This window comes from Chiroxiphia lanceolata, chromosome 6, assembly GCF_009829145.1.
Source record: "Chiroxiphia lanceolata isolate bChiLan1 chromosome 6, bChiLan1.pri, whole genome shotgun sequence".
Lineage (NCBI taxonomy): Eukaryota > Metazoa > Chordata > Aves > Passeriformes > Pipridae > Chiroxiphia > Chiroxiphia lanceolata.
Window position 1 is genome coordinate 49,570,277 of NC_045642.1, and position 12,803 is coordinate 49,583,079.

Sequence of the window (12,803 nt, forward strand, 5' to 3'; positions counted from 1 at the left end):
TCTTTCTCTAGCCACTTCTACCTCCCAATAAAAAAAGAGAGTGGAGGATTTCTCACTCTAACTAAAGCCGATTCAGCTCAACAATATATGATAATACTCTGTGTTGAAGGTAGAGATGTTTTCTCCTCGTGAAGCATCTCATCTATATTTCCCAGCATTTATCAATAGATATCTTTTACAGTGAATCAAGAAACCTTAACTGCTGGGGAATGCTGCCAGGCACTTTAGGGCATTCTTTAGCAGAACTGTTTTAAGAAGGACTCATTGATGAAAAGAAATGCTCTAGTTAGTCTGTAAAATTCTAATTAATAAGATTTTCCTTCATAGCTGTCCATCCCACATTCGAGCAGTTTTAGCTTAGCATTTGTCAGCAGTATGAATGTCAAACAAGAGAAGATCTAAGAGGAATTTTCACTTTTCTCTGAGCTTAATGCCTATTCAAGCAGATAACTTGTATGTTGATATTCATATTGGTTGACAAATAATGGGTATCTTCATCAAGTATCAGTATTATTCTTCACTGACATGAAGCATGAGGCTGTTATGTGAATTCCCCAAACCTTTACAAGGTAGCTCTAAATTCGTCTATTTAAATTTTGTTTCTGTTCCTCCCATCTATTCCTCCCATCTACCAGCATCACGGCAGATTTGAAAAGCAATTCCTGCTAGGCACAAGTTGCCCTGGAGGGTTACTGCTCCCACATGTATATATTGCAGCCTTGACACAAATCATTCACAATTTGGCAGACAAATACAAATGAGGAGTAATGATAGATCAGGATCTATAAGTGAGAGATTTTCACTGTGTTACCAATTCAAATGGACTCTGATCCCTGTCCTCCAGAAATCATTTTTTAAAAGTGCAGTTGCTACAGTGAAAGCTTTCCAGCTTCCCCCAAATAATAACATTCATTTCAGGTAAACTAGAATAGCAAAGATACTTATGTAAATTTAATAAGAAATAAAATAGAGACTTCTCTCTTCTTGTTTGAATTCTCCCTTTTTGATGCTCTTCAAACCCTGTATAAATTTTTTGAACAATCACAAAGCATGTCCAATGCTCCACCATTGCGATGTCCCTGCTGAGGCTCAACAGAAATCCTGCAATCGCTCTGCATGGAGATAACATTTTTCATTAAAGTATTTTCATTTAGTTTCCTTTTTTTTCCCTCCAAGAAAATATAATTCAAAAATGATAAAGTTGAGAAAAAATTGTTATTTAATCAAGCTGCAATCAATGTCACTGCATGTCTCATGAGAGGTATGGATGGCATATTGCGATATCTACTTCAGGCTGGTCACCTGGATATACTAAAGGCTTCTGTCCAAGACACTTCCAGTATAAAACATGACACCACGAAGACACTATTGTGGGTGTGCTGTCAGAGCCATATTAAACTAACAGAGGAGAAAATAACCTTCATCCATCTAGCCTACAGTCACACAAGTGTCTTTCTCCTCTAAGTTGACCCTTTGGACTTGCAGTTGGAGCCTTCCATACAGAAAATGGTTATTAGTTTTGACTTTTTCACTAGAATACAAAATGGTTATTAAGTGAAGAAATTATTCTCACTCCCATTTTTCTGTGCAACTGAGTCATACTTTCTAACTACTCGAGGCCACTGAAGCACAGCTATTGCAAAGACAGTGACCTGAAAATGGTTACTACACACTGTGTTGTACATAGGTTTCACAGAGGATTTTACATTAAAAGAGATAGGTTTTGAATTTATTCCATAGGTTACAATTTTGAAGGAAGAATAAATTAGAAGTAGAGCCTCCAAATGAAGACTTAGAGTTAAAAGAGCTTGCATCAATTGAAGTGCTAAAATTAGTGATGGGCCTGGGCCAAAAATCTCATATCCCTCATGTAAATTTTGAATACTACCAGAAGTGACAGGACAGTTTCCCACCTCTATACTTGGCCAAGCCAAAGCTTTCCACATTCACCAGTGACCTGCAGCAATTTGACTTCAGGCAAGTTCTTATTCATCTGAAACACTGCACTCTATCCCGTTTCTAGTTTTTTCCCCTCCTCAGGCCCATGACTGAACTTCACCCTTTACACAGGCAAAATACGGTACATAAGTAACTTTCCAATGGAAACACATGTTGACTACAGGATGCCTTTTGTCTTTAGGATGCCTTTAAACAAAACAAAGTGTCAGGCAAATCCTGGGTCAACCTTTGTGGGGCTACATTGCCTTAGGCACAGTAAAAGCATCTGGAGTCTTACCTTTTTATGGCTTTGTAGCAATGATGACAACTACAAGAGGAACACTAGTGTGGCACAGCATACTGCAATGATAATAATCAGGCCTGGCCACCAGGTCTCTTCAGTGGGACAGAAGGTAGACTTGGGAGCTGTAAAAACAGAGTAGAAAAATACATGAGTTCCCCCAAATCAACAGGGTATAATCAGATACACTTCAGTCTCCCCTGCAGTAGCACTATACCAGGGCCACAGATACAGGCAAAGAGGTTATTTCACGTTTAGAACCTGTTTCTTTTTTTTCCCCAAGCAACCAATTGCTCTTTTGGGTACTAGATATTTCTTGTCATGGTCCTCAGATGACCAAGTTCTCTGTGTTAGCATTGTCTACAATCTGGTGCTCAGCATGAAGGAGAAAGGCTCAGCTCTGCTACTCGTGGGAAACATCTTCTCCCTCTGCATTTGCCATCTCCTGCTGCATCAGATTTAATTTTAGAGAGAGATGTTAAGCTGATAAGAGTAGGTTTTGAAAGCCCATTAGGGGAGGTTTGCTGGGGAGCTGCAGCAGTGCCTACCAATCCATATTGCAGCTAATATTACTGTAATCTTTGAGTGAGGAAGAGGGATTTGTTTTAAAAGAATATGAATTCTATTACATTTATTAATTACGTTCAGAATATTATAATTGACGAGATTCTTTTTCATTGCACTGTCTTTTAATTTGAAGTCAAACAGTTAAGAAATGTTAACATTAAAAAATGTTAACTTGTGAAAATATAAGCAGTTATATTATATATATACACATATTATATATATAATATATATAATATATATTATATATATTATAGTTATATTATATATATACATTTTTCCTATTACACTTACGGCTAGATTTCTATGTAAATATTACTCAAACAATATTTCGTATCCGGTGGCATTTAGTTAATATATTTTTCTTTGGGGCCATGTTCCTTTTCCCATGCTTTGGGGGGATACTTATTTCCTGAAGAACGGTGAGCAACAGCCAATGCCACGAGCAGTACCAGCGTATTACAAAAGGCAAAGAGACCCTTTAATGCAGCATGTGCAATCACATAAATCCATGAGAATTTCAGTCACCTTAAGTGAAGTTTAATAACGAATCAGTCAATGGGACTGTATATCTACGTGCTCAGCTAAGAAGGGAGAGAATTAAATATAGCAAAAGGTCTTTTTTGTTTATTTGATATTCTGAACTCCCTTTTACATACATCACAAATAGCTGCACAAGGTAAAATATGTCATCAGTCTGGCATTATTACTGTGATTTTGATCTCTGCTGTATCTCTTGTGTTTGATTAGGAAAAGACATACACATACCCTTAGATTAACTCCTAACAGATTAAGTCCTGAACTACAGAATTACTGAGAAAGATTTTCTTTTCATTTGCAAGAGGCATAGAGGAGTTGGCAACATTCATCCCAAGAATCTCCAGGAGCACCTTAGGAAAGACTAGGTAAAACACTGTAAGAAGTAATCAAATAATAAACCCAACAGCCTGATAATTTATGGCAGTTCAGCATTTGGTACCAATAAAAGGTTGTCTTTCTCACATGCATCAGCCCTCAACACATGCTATCATTATGATCATACTTGTCTAGCAAATATTGCCTTCCATTTATTGTGCATATATTGACTGTGAGGGTGGGGTGTTTTTTTGCATTTGTTTGTTGTTTTTGCCCTATGGGAGAGAAAAAGAAAGCTGAAAATGTAGTGATTTCAAAAACTAGTGGTTCCTGGCTTCTTCATTGACTATGTCCACTCCTAGACAGTCCCAGCAACTGAATTTCTACTTTATTACTATGTCAGCTGCAGAAGTCAGTTTTCAGTGGTTGATGGAACTATTTATTCTGTTGTGATAAAGCTAATGATTTTAATATTCTCTGAAAGTTTTCAATGTCATTTTTTTCTAAGATTCCAGAATAAAAGGCATTTCAAGATGACAAAATTTTTGCATGAAGGAGCAGGCAGTCTCAAGGTCAATTTACCCTCCTCATGTTGTCCTGAAAAACACAAAAGATTGCAGTGAAGTCAAAGGAAACACATCCATCATCAGGTTGTCATGTAAAATTTGATGAGGTCACAGAAAATGTGAGAAGTGCAGCTATCCTTATCTAATCCTCATTCTTCTTCAAGGCGGGATCAACCAAACTAGTCAAAAAGCAAAATGATAATGAGACTGGGTTGCTCCTCAGCACAACAAATGAGACTGACAAACGGCAGAGACAGGGTATAAAGCCAGGCTTGCCACATGTCTGTGCTCCTTCATGGTTTATCACAGCATTTTTACATGGAGAATAAACATATATATGTGGGATTGAATAGTAAATATTACTTCTGACAGCCTGTATGCAGTCATTAATGACAGGAAAATATGAACTGCTAATGTGGAGGTGACTCCTAATCCATCTGGCTCAGTTCCCTTCCCCACTGGTCCAGATCAGGCACTCAGAAAGAAACACAAGAAGTCACACTGGAATCCTTTTTCTTAGTGGCTCATGGCTTCACACAGCTTTAAAAATTATTTTCTATTTCTACCCCTTATTATTGTAGTGTTAGATAATCTTGTTTTCCTTAGAAATGTCCACTCCTTTTTTAATAAGCTCCTAGTTGCATGCACGTTTCTGCCTTTCCCTGTATGCATTCACATAGCCCTCATTACCCTGGCATTTCTATGTCCTTAAAGCATTTCTCCTCACAATTATCCTCTGAGGAAGAGCAGAACTGCTTTTAATCCTTATGCTGATGGGAAGGCTGAGTCTGGCCTTCGTGGGTGACTCTGTGTGCAGCTAGAAATGTCAGCTGAGAGGGGAACGTCCCAAAGAGCCAGCAAGGTGCCTGGGAAGCACCATGTCCTCAGAGAGATGCCTCTTAGTGAGTCCCACACTAAGCTCCTGATGTTAGGGAGCTGTAGATGTCCCAGTTTCCATGGGCTAGAGCTCACAGCTCAGCTCCCTGGGGCACCCCTGGGCTGGGGAGGCTCTCCATCCTGTACTGGACTCCCAGAGCCCATCTGCACACTGCAGTGTAGAAAAAACAGGTCTCATCTGGGAAGGACTGAGCCCACATGTGTCAATGAGCCCTCAAAGATCAGAAATTATCCTGGGGTGAGGGCAGCTGCCACAACCTCTTGCGACTGTGCCACTTTGCATGGAATAGAAATGTATTTCTTGGGTACTCTCTGGAGGAGCAAAGATATGGGTCCCAAACCCTCCTCTAAGAAGGTACTGAAATCATTACAAAACACACTGAGCAGATGTTCCACAGTATCTATAACAATGTCATTGTCCACTTGTTTAATTGTCTTAAAAAACCTCTGATGAAATGCAGGGAAACCATTTTCACGGTCGCCTCCTTCTTTGTACCACGTCTTTCAAATACCTTAAAACCCCGCAATGGTTTCAGAACCGAACTGTGCTCTTTACACTTGTATTTACAAAAAAGTGTAAAGAAACAACAAGCCACATAATGCTGTCATTTGCAGTGGTGTATCTGGGAAGTGGAGGACATCCCTGGGTGCCTGGAGTCCTGTCATCATCATCACCACAGGGCTGAGTACTGTCCAGCCTGGCCATGGTGGGTGCTCCCTCGGCACCCATCACCAGTCTCACGTGAGCAGCTTCAGCTGCTCACAGCATGACTGCTTCCTGGTTTGACTCACTCCTGGCTGCTCTTCACTGTTCTCAAAGTCAGGTGAATGGAGACAAATTATTTTCACAGAGCAAAAAAACTCAGGAAAATGTACTTTTTCTCCTAAACCTTGAAGTGTCATTCTGCACACTGAACACACCGCTGGGTGGAAAGTGATAGGAAAGTGATGACATTTTAAAGAAGATAAGAAGGGTAAGCTAAGCAATCACAATCTGACATCCTATAGAAATCTTGCCAAATAATGATATCTCATTCATAAATAAAATATTAAAATAAATAATTGATGCTAAACAGCACAGGTTTAGGAAGATACATCTTGTCAAACTAACTAGATATTTTCTGAGGAGTTTACTAGTTTGGTAAATAGATGTATTAGTGCTGGTGAGACAACCTTAGACTTTGATATGACATCTGACTTAATTCGACATAAAGTTGGGGTTACGAAACTATAAAGCTACACAGTAAGTGTGGCACACATAAGGTGACTTAAAAGCCAATTTGGTATGTCTCAAAATCTAACTATAAATGGAAAATCACTGCTGAGATAATGTGCAATTTTAATAGTGACCTCCCATTTGCCCCAAAATAGGGTGAAGGATACGGGTAGAATTTGTAAATGACTCAGGAATGTGCTCCAATACAAACAGAGACAAACATATTTAGCTTAGAAATAGGGTAATTATTATCATTAAGGATAATTAACCATTACCATAGTCTTTCAGCTCTGGTCAAGCATTCCAATGAAAAATTTAGGTTCTATTTTTTCCTGTAAGAAGTCTAAATTCAGCTGAAGAGTTGGACTCAGAATAAGAACTGAGTAAGTAAAGAAAATGCTCTGTCTCTGCAAAGTCCACATGAGCAAATGCCTTTTTTCTCTTGGCCTTAAAATTCATGAAGTACATGAAGTTGGTAAGGTTTACTCTTAGAGGGCCATCACCTTCTCTTATTTCCATCAGCACCAGGCCTAAATAAATACAATGAACAAACAGACACATTTCACACCTACAGTGGATTGTTGGATCCAACTTATTGAAAACAAATTAATGAAAAAGTACTTTTAGAGCAAAGGCATCCTGCAAACTATTTCAGCACCACAAAAATCTTACACCTGCTTTCTTTAACTAAGTTTGTTTTGAAGGCTCAGCACAAAGACACAGCTCCAGTTCTAATGTTAGCAGGTATCTGACCACACATGGTTCTAGCCGGAAATGTGCATACCAGGAAAGATTAGCTCAGCTACAGAGGGTTTCCCTCAATGTTCAGGCACAAAAATAGAGGTTGTATCACTGGAAAGAATGCTTACATAAAATTGCAAGTCTCTGATTTCTTTTTATTAAATCTCAATGGGTTGCTCTCAAAACTGCTCTGAGCTTCCAAAACAAAAAAAAACTCTGATGAAGCTGTTTTAATCTTCTGGGTTAAGTATTAAATTGTTTTGTATAAGTTATAAAAGCGACACATTCTTGTACTGCCTGAGACAGATATAGAAACAGGACTTGGAATCCTTGGATACACCATGAAGTTATCTTTAGTGGTCCTGGCTGCACTTTATGAAGCTCATATTTTTGAACTCTAGTGCTCCTATAATTTATTTTGTTTAGGGTTGTTACTTTCCATTACAAACATGGGTTTTAGGCTAATCGCTCTTTGCATGGGAATGCCGGGACAAAGTAACACCACCAAGTTTGTCAGAAGACAGAAAGTGTTCCATCATGGGGGCCCTGCTGGGCTGAGCTGGTGCCTCTGTGCAGCCCTCAGCAGCGATGTCGAGACAGGGACCCTGTATCAGGGCATCCCTTCCCACCAGCCATCCCCCATCAGCCAGCCCAGCAAAGCAAAGCAAAGCAAAGCAAAATAGAGCAGAGCAAAGCAAAGCAAAACAAAGAACAAACCAAAATCAAACACAGGGCTAAGCTGGAAAATAGCTAAGGGAGGTAGAGACCCATGCTTCCATGTGCAATCCCAGGGGAGCTGTCTCTGGCTGAGGTCTGAGTGTGTCAATTCACTCACAGGCTCAGTTCCAAGCAGCTGGTGAGTGTCCATTGATATGATGTAGAAGGGTGACAGTGACCCCCATCACCTCTCTACAAGAACAGTAACTTCATGCCTAAAAAAGGAAGAGAACTTCCAAGATAAAGCAAAACTGATTACGATTTTTCCTCCTGCTTTTATTCCTGTTCTTGCAGAAAGGCCGAGATTGCTGTCAGAATAATCTTTATGAGACATCTTTTTATCGGTGTTAATATTGTATATTCACAACAGGCAGGGGCCATGTCTATTCCTGCAGCATTTCTCTTGCTATTGTAGGGCTATTATAATTAGCATGGTAGAAAGCAGGATTAGATTTTATTTGAAGGCAGGTTCATATACCAAGGGCCTCAAATGTTTTATCAGTCTTAGATGGAAATTAAAGGGAACTGGAGATGCAGGCAATGTGTTTTTAGCAACCTCTATGTATGTCACATATTCCAGAGACCTGTTAATCTGCTGGTTAAGCCAGCGTTTGTAGTTCTACTTTCGTCTTCCCTCCTATTTGCTCTATTATTTTGATATATTCAGGTAAGTTGCACGTTGACATCTCCATTTGCGAGACACTAGTTCCTACACCCATTATTACACTGGGATGCAGGGACAAGCCCAGAAAATGTGAAGAGGTTTAGATATGATTTCAGATGTTAAGGTATATGAAAAAAATTCCCAGTTAAATATGGAGATGGATTTTGTGTCTGTTGCACTTTGGGTCTTATCACATCAAGGTGCCTCATAGAAGCCCCTGTGGAATAGAGGATTTCAATGAATCCCCTGATTAATGTGAAATAACTTGGGTTCTGTGAGGAGAAACCCTACAGAAGGAACAATTACACTGACACCAAGGCTCGGACATTTACTCTATGAGTATAGTGCTGTGTAAAACATGAGAAAAAAGGGGAGCCTCCATCACGTGCCTATATCTGTTTTGAGAAAGCTGATTTCAGTCCTTAGCCTGAGATCTCTTGTCTACTTTTACATAAGGTCCTTTAGTCCCCCCAGCAGTGTAAATTCACCCTAAAGTGAGTGCTGATTAACTTAATGCTGATTAACTTAATTGTACATCCGGAAGAAGCTTTAGGTAGCTAATAAAAAAGGTCCAAGGACTCAAGAGATGTAAAGTAGTAGCAGTCCACACAGCCATGGGACTGGTGCCAGCTGACGATCTTGTCCCAGAATCTGCATAATGATGCTCATAAGTGCCTCGGAGGCTCTGGGCTCTTTGTTACCTTACTCGGGGTGATGGGGAGAGATTCGTGAGACAGTGTCAGCTCATGTCCCCTCTGTTTGCTGTATTTCACCACGTAGGAAATGCTACAGATGTGTTTGGATAATGCATGTGATAGAAACACACTGTATGTAGCCAGGGCTGCTAACAGCCAGAGCCAGCCAGCACAGGAAAACAATCCTTTGAAAGAGCCTGCTAGTGAAGTTCGTGTTGCTGCTAGACCTTGACACAAATATAGATCTTCAGCTGTTATCCTGAAAGGCATTTTGGGAATAGGCAAAGTATGTGTTCCCTTCCACATTCTTGGATTTAAGTGGAAAATTTCCTGGGAGGATGGGGGAGAGGAGGCTGACCAGGAGGTGGGCGACCTTGGTGCCTGTTCCTGGAGCAGGAAGCCAAGCATGACATGAATCCTCATGCTTGCCCCAGCACAGAGCCCCGTGGCTTGTGTGTGGCCAGAGGGAACCCTGAGCTCTCATTCACGTGGCAGCTGCAGCTGCCTGTAGAAGGCAATGCTCAGGCTGGTGATCAGGTGCAGACAAGCTCACCAAAGGAAGGAAGGATGGAAGGACTGACATTTTCCACTGACTGTTGAAGAAGCAGCTTATCTAACCATGTCAGGCTTCTGTGTGCTGTGGGAGGAACTCGCTGGTGTTTGCATATATTAAACACACAAAATATATGATTACATATATGTGTATACATATGTGCATACATATACATGTATATGTATGTGTATGTATGTGTATAAACACACATATATACATAGAAAGGAGATATATATAATATATATATTTAATGTATGTCTACAAAGGGGTATACCTATGCATCCATATAAATGAAACCTCTGCAAATAATTTTGTTAAATGTGTTTACATTCTGAGTGGTTCCTCAGGATTTATTAGTAACTGTTGGTGACAGAATAAGAGAACCTACCAACTCTTCTACCAACTCTTTTTTTTTCTTCTCCCTCTTCCATGCACTTGAGATTTCTTTCATCAGCTGAACATATAAAGACAAATGTTTACATTTGGGGCACCTCTGTATGTGTTTGAAATTATTTATTTTGAAGATATAGGAGCTATTAGATATAGAATCATAGAATCAACTGGGTTGGAAAAGACCTTTGAGATCATCAAGTCCAACCCTGGATCCAACCCCGCCATGGTTACAAGACCATGGCACTAAGTGCCACATTCAGTCTCATCTTAAAAACCTTCAGGGATGGTGAATCCACTACCTCCCTGGGCAGCCCATTCCAATGTCTGATTACTCTCTCTGTAAAGAATTTCTTCCTAATATCCAACATAAACCTCCCCTGATAGAGCTTAGGATCGTGCCCTCTCGTCCTATCGCTGGTTGTTTGGGAGAAGAGACCAACCCCCACCTGGCTACAACCTCCTTTCAGGGAGCTGGAGAGAGTGATGAGGTCTCCCCCGAGTCTCCTCCAGGCTAAACAACCCCAGCTCCCTCAGCCTCTCCTCACAGGACTTGTGCTCGAGTCCCTTCGCCAGCCTCGTTGCTCTTTTCTGGACGTGCTCCAGCACCCCAATATCATTCCTGAACTGAGGGGCCCAGAACTGGACACAGCACTCCAGGTGTGGCGTCACCAGTGCTGAGTAAAGGGGAAGAATCACTTCCCTGGTCCTGCTGGCCACACTGGTCCTGCTGGCCAGGAGGCCATTGGCCATATGAATGGATACACTTTACTGTCTCTCTCGTAGGTTTGAAAATCAGTTCATCAACCTCCCTTCACAGCAGTTGCCCGCAGACAACACAACTGGCCATGCTTGAACTCCTGAAGGGGAGATGTAGGAGCACAACACACCAAATGCCAAAAGCAATGCTGGTATCAAAAGGGGCCTCAGGTCTAGGCCAGCCCCCTCCCTGACTGGCTGGTTACAGACTTAGAGACAGCCTGCAAGAAGCCATAATCCCCCTCTGCACTGCCTCCAGACCCCACAGCAAAGCCAGAGCTAAGTCTGTGACCGGACTCTGGGAGGGAAGGGTGGAGGCATTCCCAGATTTCAGCTATGGTGCAGCCAACACAGGAGTCTGAGCGGATCTAGCTTCAATCACATGAGCTTATGGTGGCACCAGGTGCTGTTGCCAGCAGCACGTACACTGAAGAAAGATAAACTGAATTTGGCCAGGACTGCAATAGGGCAACTTCTTTGCCTATGGTAAGACATGGTTATAACCAAATGCGTTTAACTGCAGGCTGGAGGGCTTTGGGCAAGACTGTCCCCCTCCTGGCATTCCAACGGCAGCTACAGTTGGTCCCCTGGGAGATATGAAACCACGTAGATGAGATACTGGGAGCAGACCATCTTAGAAAAGCAAGGCGGTGTCATGTGCACTGCCATATGCTTGCATGTATCTGCTCAGAGAAACTGTGGATGCTCCATCCCTGAAGTGTTCAAGGCCAGGCTGGATGGGGCTTCGAGCCAACCTGGTGTAGTGGAAGGTGTCCCTGCCCAGGGCAGGGGGTTTGGACTAGATGAGCTTTAAACGTCCCTTCTGACCCAAACCATTTTGTGGCTCTGTGATGTTTAAATGTCCAGCATGGAGGTGCTCTGTCATTGCAGCTTCTTGGCACAGCAGCTGAGACACAGCCCTGCTGCTGCTTTGCCATTGCTTCCCTCTGAGCAGCAGAAACAAAGCAAGCTCCAAAGGAGAGTTCCAAACACTAAAACAGTCTCAGATGGCTTAACTCCAGGAAATACAATAAAATATGAGACTCCCACAGCACTGTGGCTTCCCAGGGCTGTTCTGTTCAAAGTGATGGACACATTGTTTCCCGTTTAGAGAGTTGGGGGTAAAAAGGGTGCAGGATGGATACCACAGAAAGTCAGGTCATCATTACAGCCACCATTAACTCAAGGGACTAGGCCAACACAGCAGGAATGTAAAGCAGGAATAGACAACAACTTCAATAATAGACGAAGACCACCTGGGACAAGTTCATCTCCAGTAAATCCGAACATGATGGAAAGAATTTGGATTATCACAGTCCCCAGTGAGCAATGACCCAGAAAGCTGCTTTGCTGGACCTGTTCCCTCAGATCCTGCACACAGAATAGGAGGAAGATACTACCCAGAGAGGAAAGACCAAAGAACTGCTTCCGACCAGCAATATCCTACGCCAACTCACTCATCTCTGGAGCATGGCTGTAACTGTACATGATTTGCAACAAACTGGCTTAAAGAAAAGGAGAATCACGTAATTCTGGAGCAAATTTTATTCCAGAAAAAATTTCTGTTTATGTTTGTTTTGTTTTGTTTTTTTTTAAACTCCCTTATAGATCTTCACCCTTCCTGTTGCCTCTAATCTTAGGGCCATCTTCAGAGTGCCAGGAGCCAGTTGGGTAAACAACCAGGCAATAGCGGTGTGCTCAGCAGAAGCCTGTCCTGATTTACGGCCTCCCTGGAACAGCTAGGTTAAATAACACTGGTAGAAATCAGCTATTCCTGTAGCAGATGATACTTCTGTTTATTGCATTATGTTGCAGACAAGTTTATATCATGCAGCTGTTCTATGCATATGTTCCTACTACACTTTTAAGGGGGATACTGCAATCACTACGCAGCGGGAACTTCTGCTATAATAAAAACGTGTGGGATTGATGCTGGAGAAATTCCCT

The 12,803-nt window shown here is 41.6% G+C and overlaps 1 protein-coding gene across 1 annotated transcript in view; it reads right to left on the reverse strand.

Annotated features, from left to right (window-relative positions):
* PRIMA1 (proline rich membrane anchor 1) overlaps nt 1-12,803 on the reverse strand; it is a 54,379-nt gene that overhangs the window by 20,247 nt on the left and 21,329 nt on the right. Inside the window, 2 exon segments of the mRNA XM_032692233.1 lie at nt 2,237-2,257; nt 2,259-2,364. Of these exon segments, the coding sequence (XP_032548124.1) occupies nt 2,237-2,257; nt 2,259-2,364 (127 nt within the window).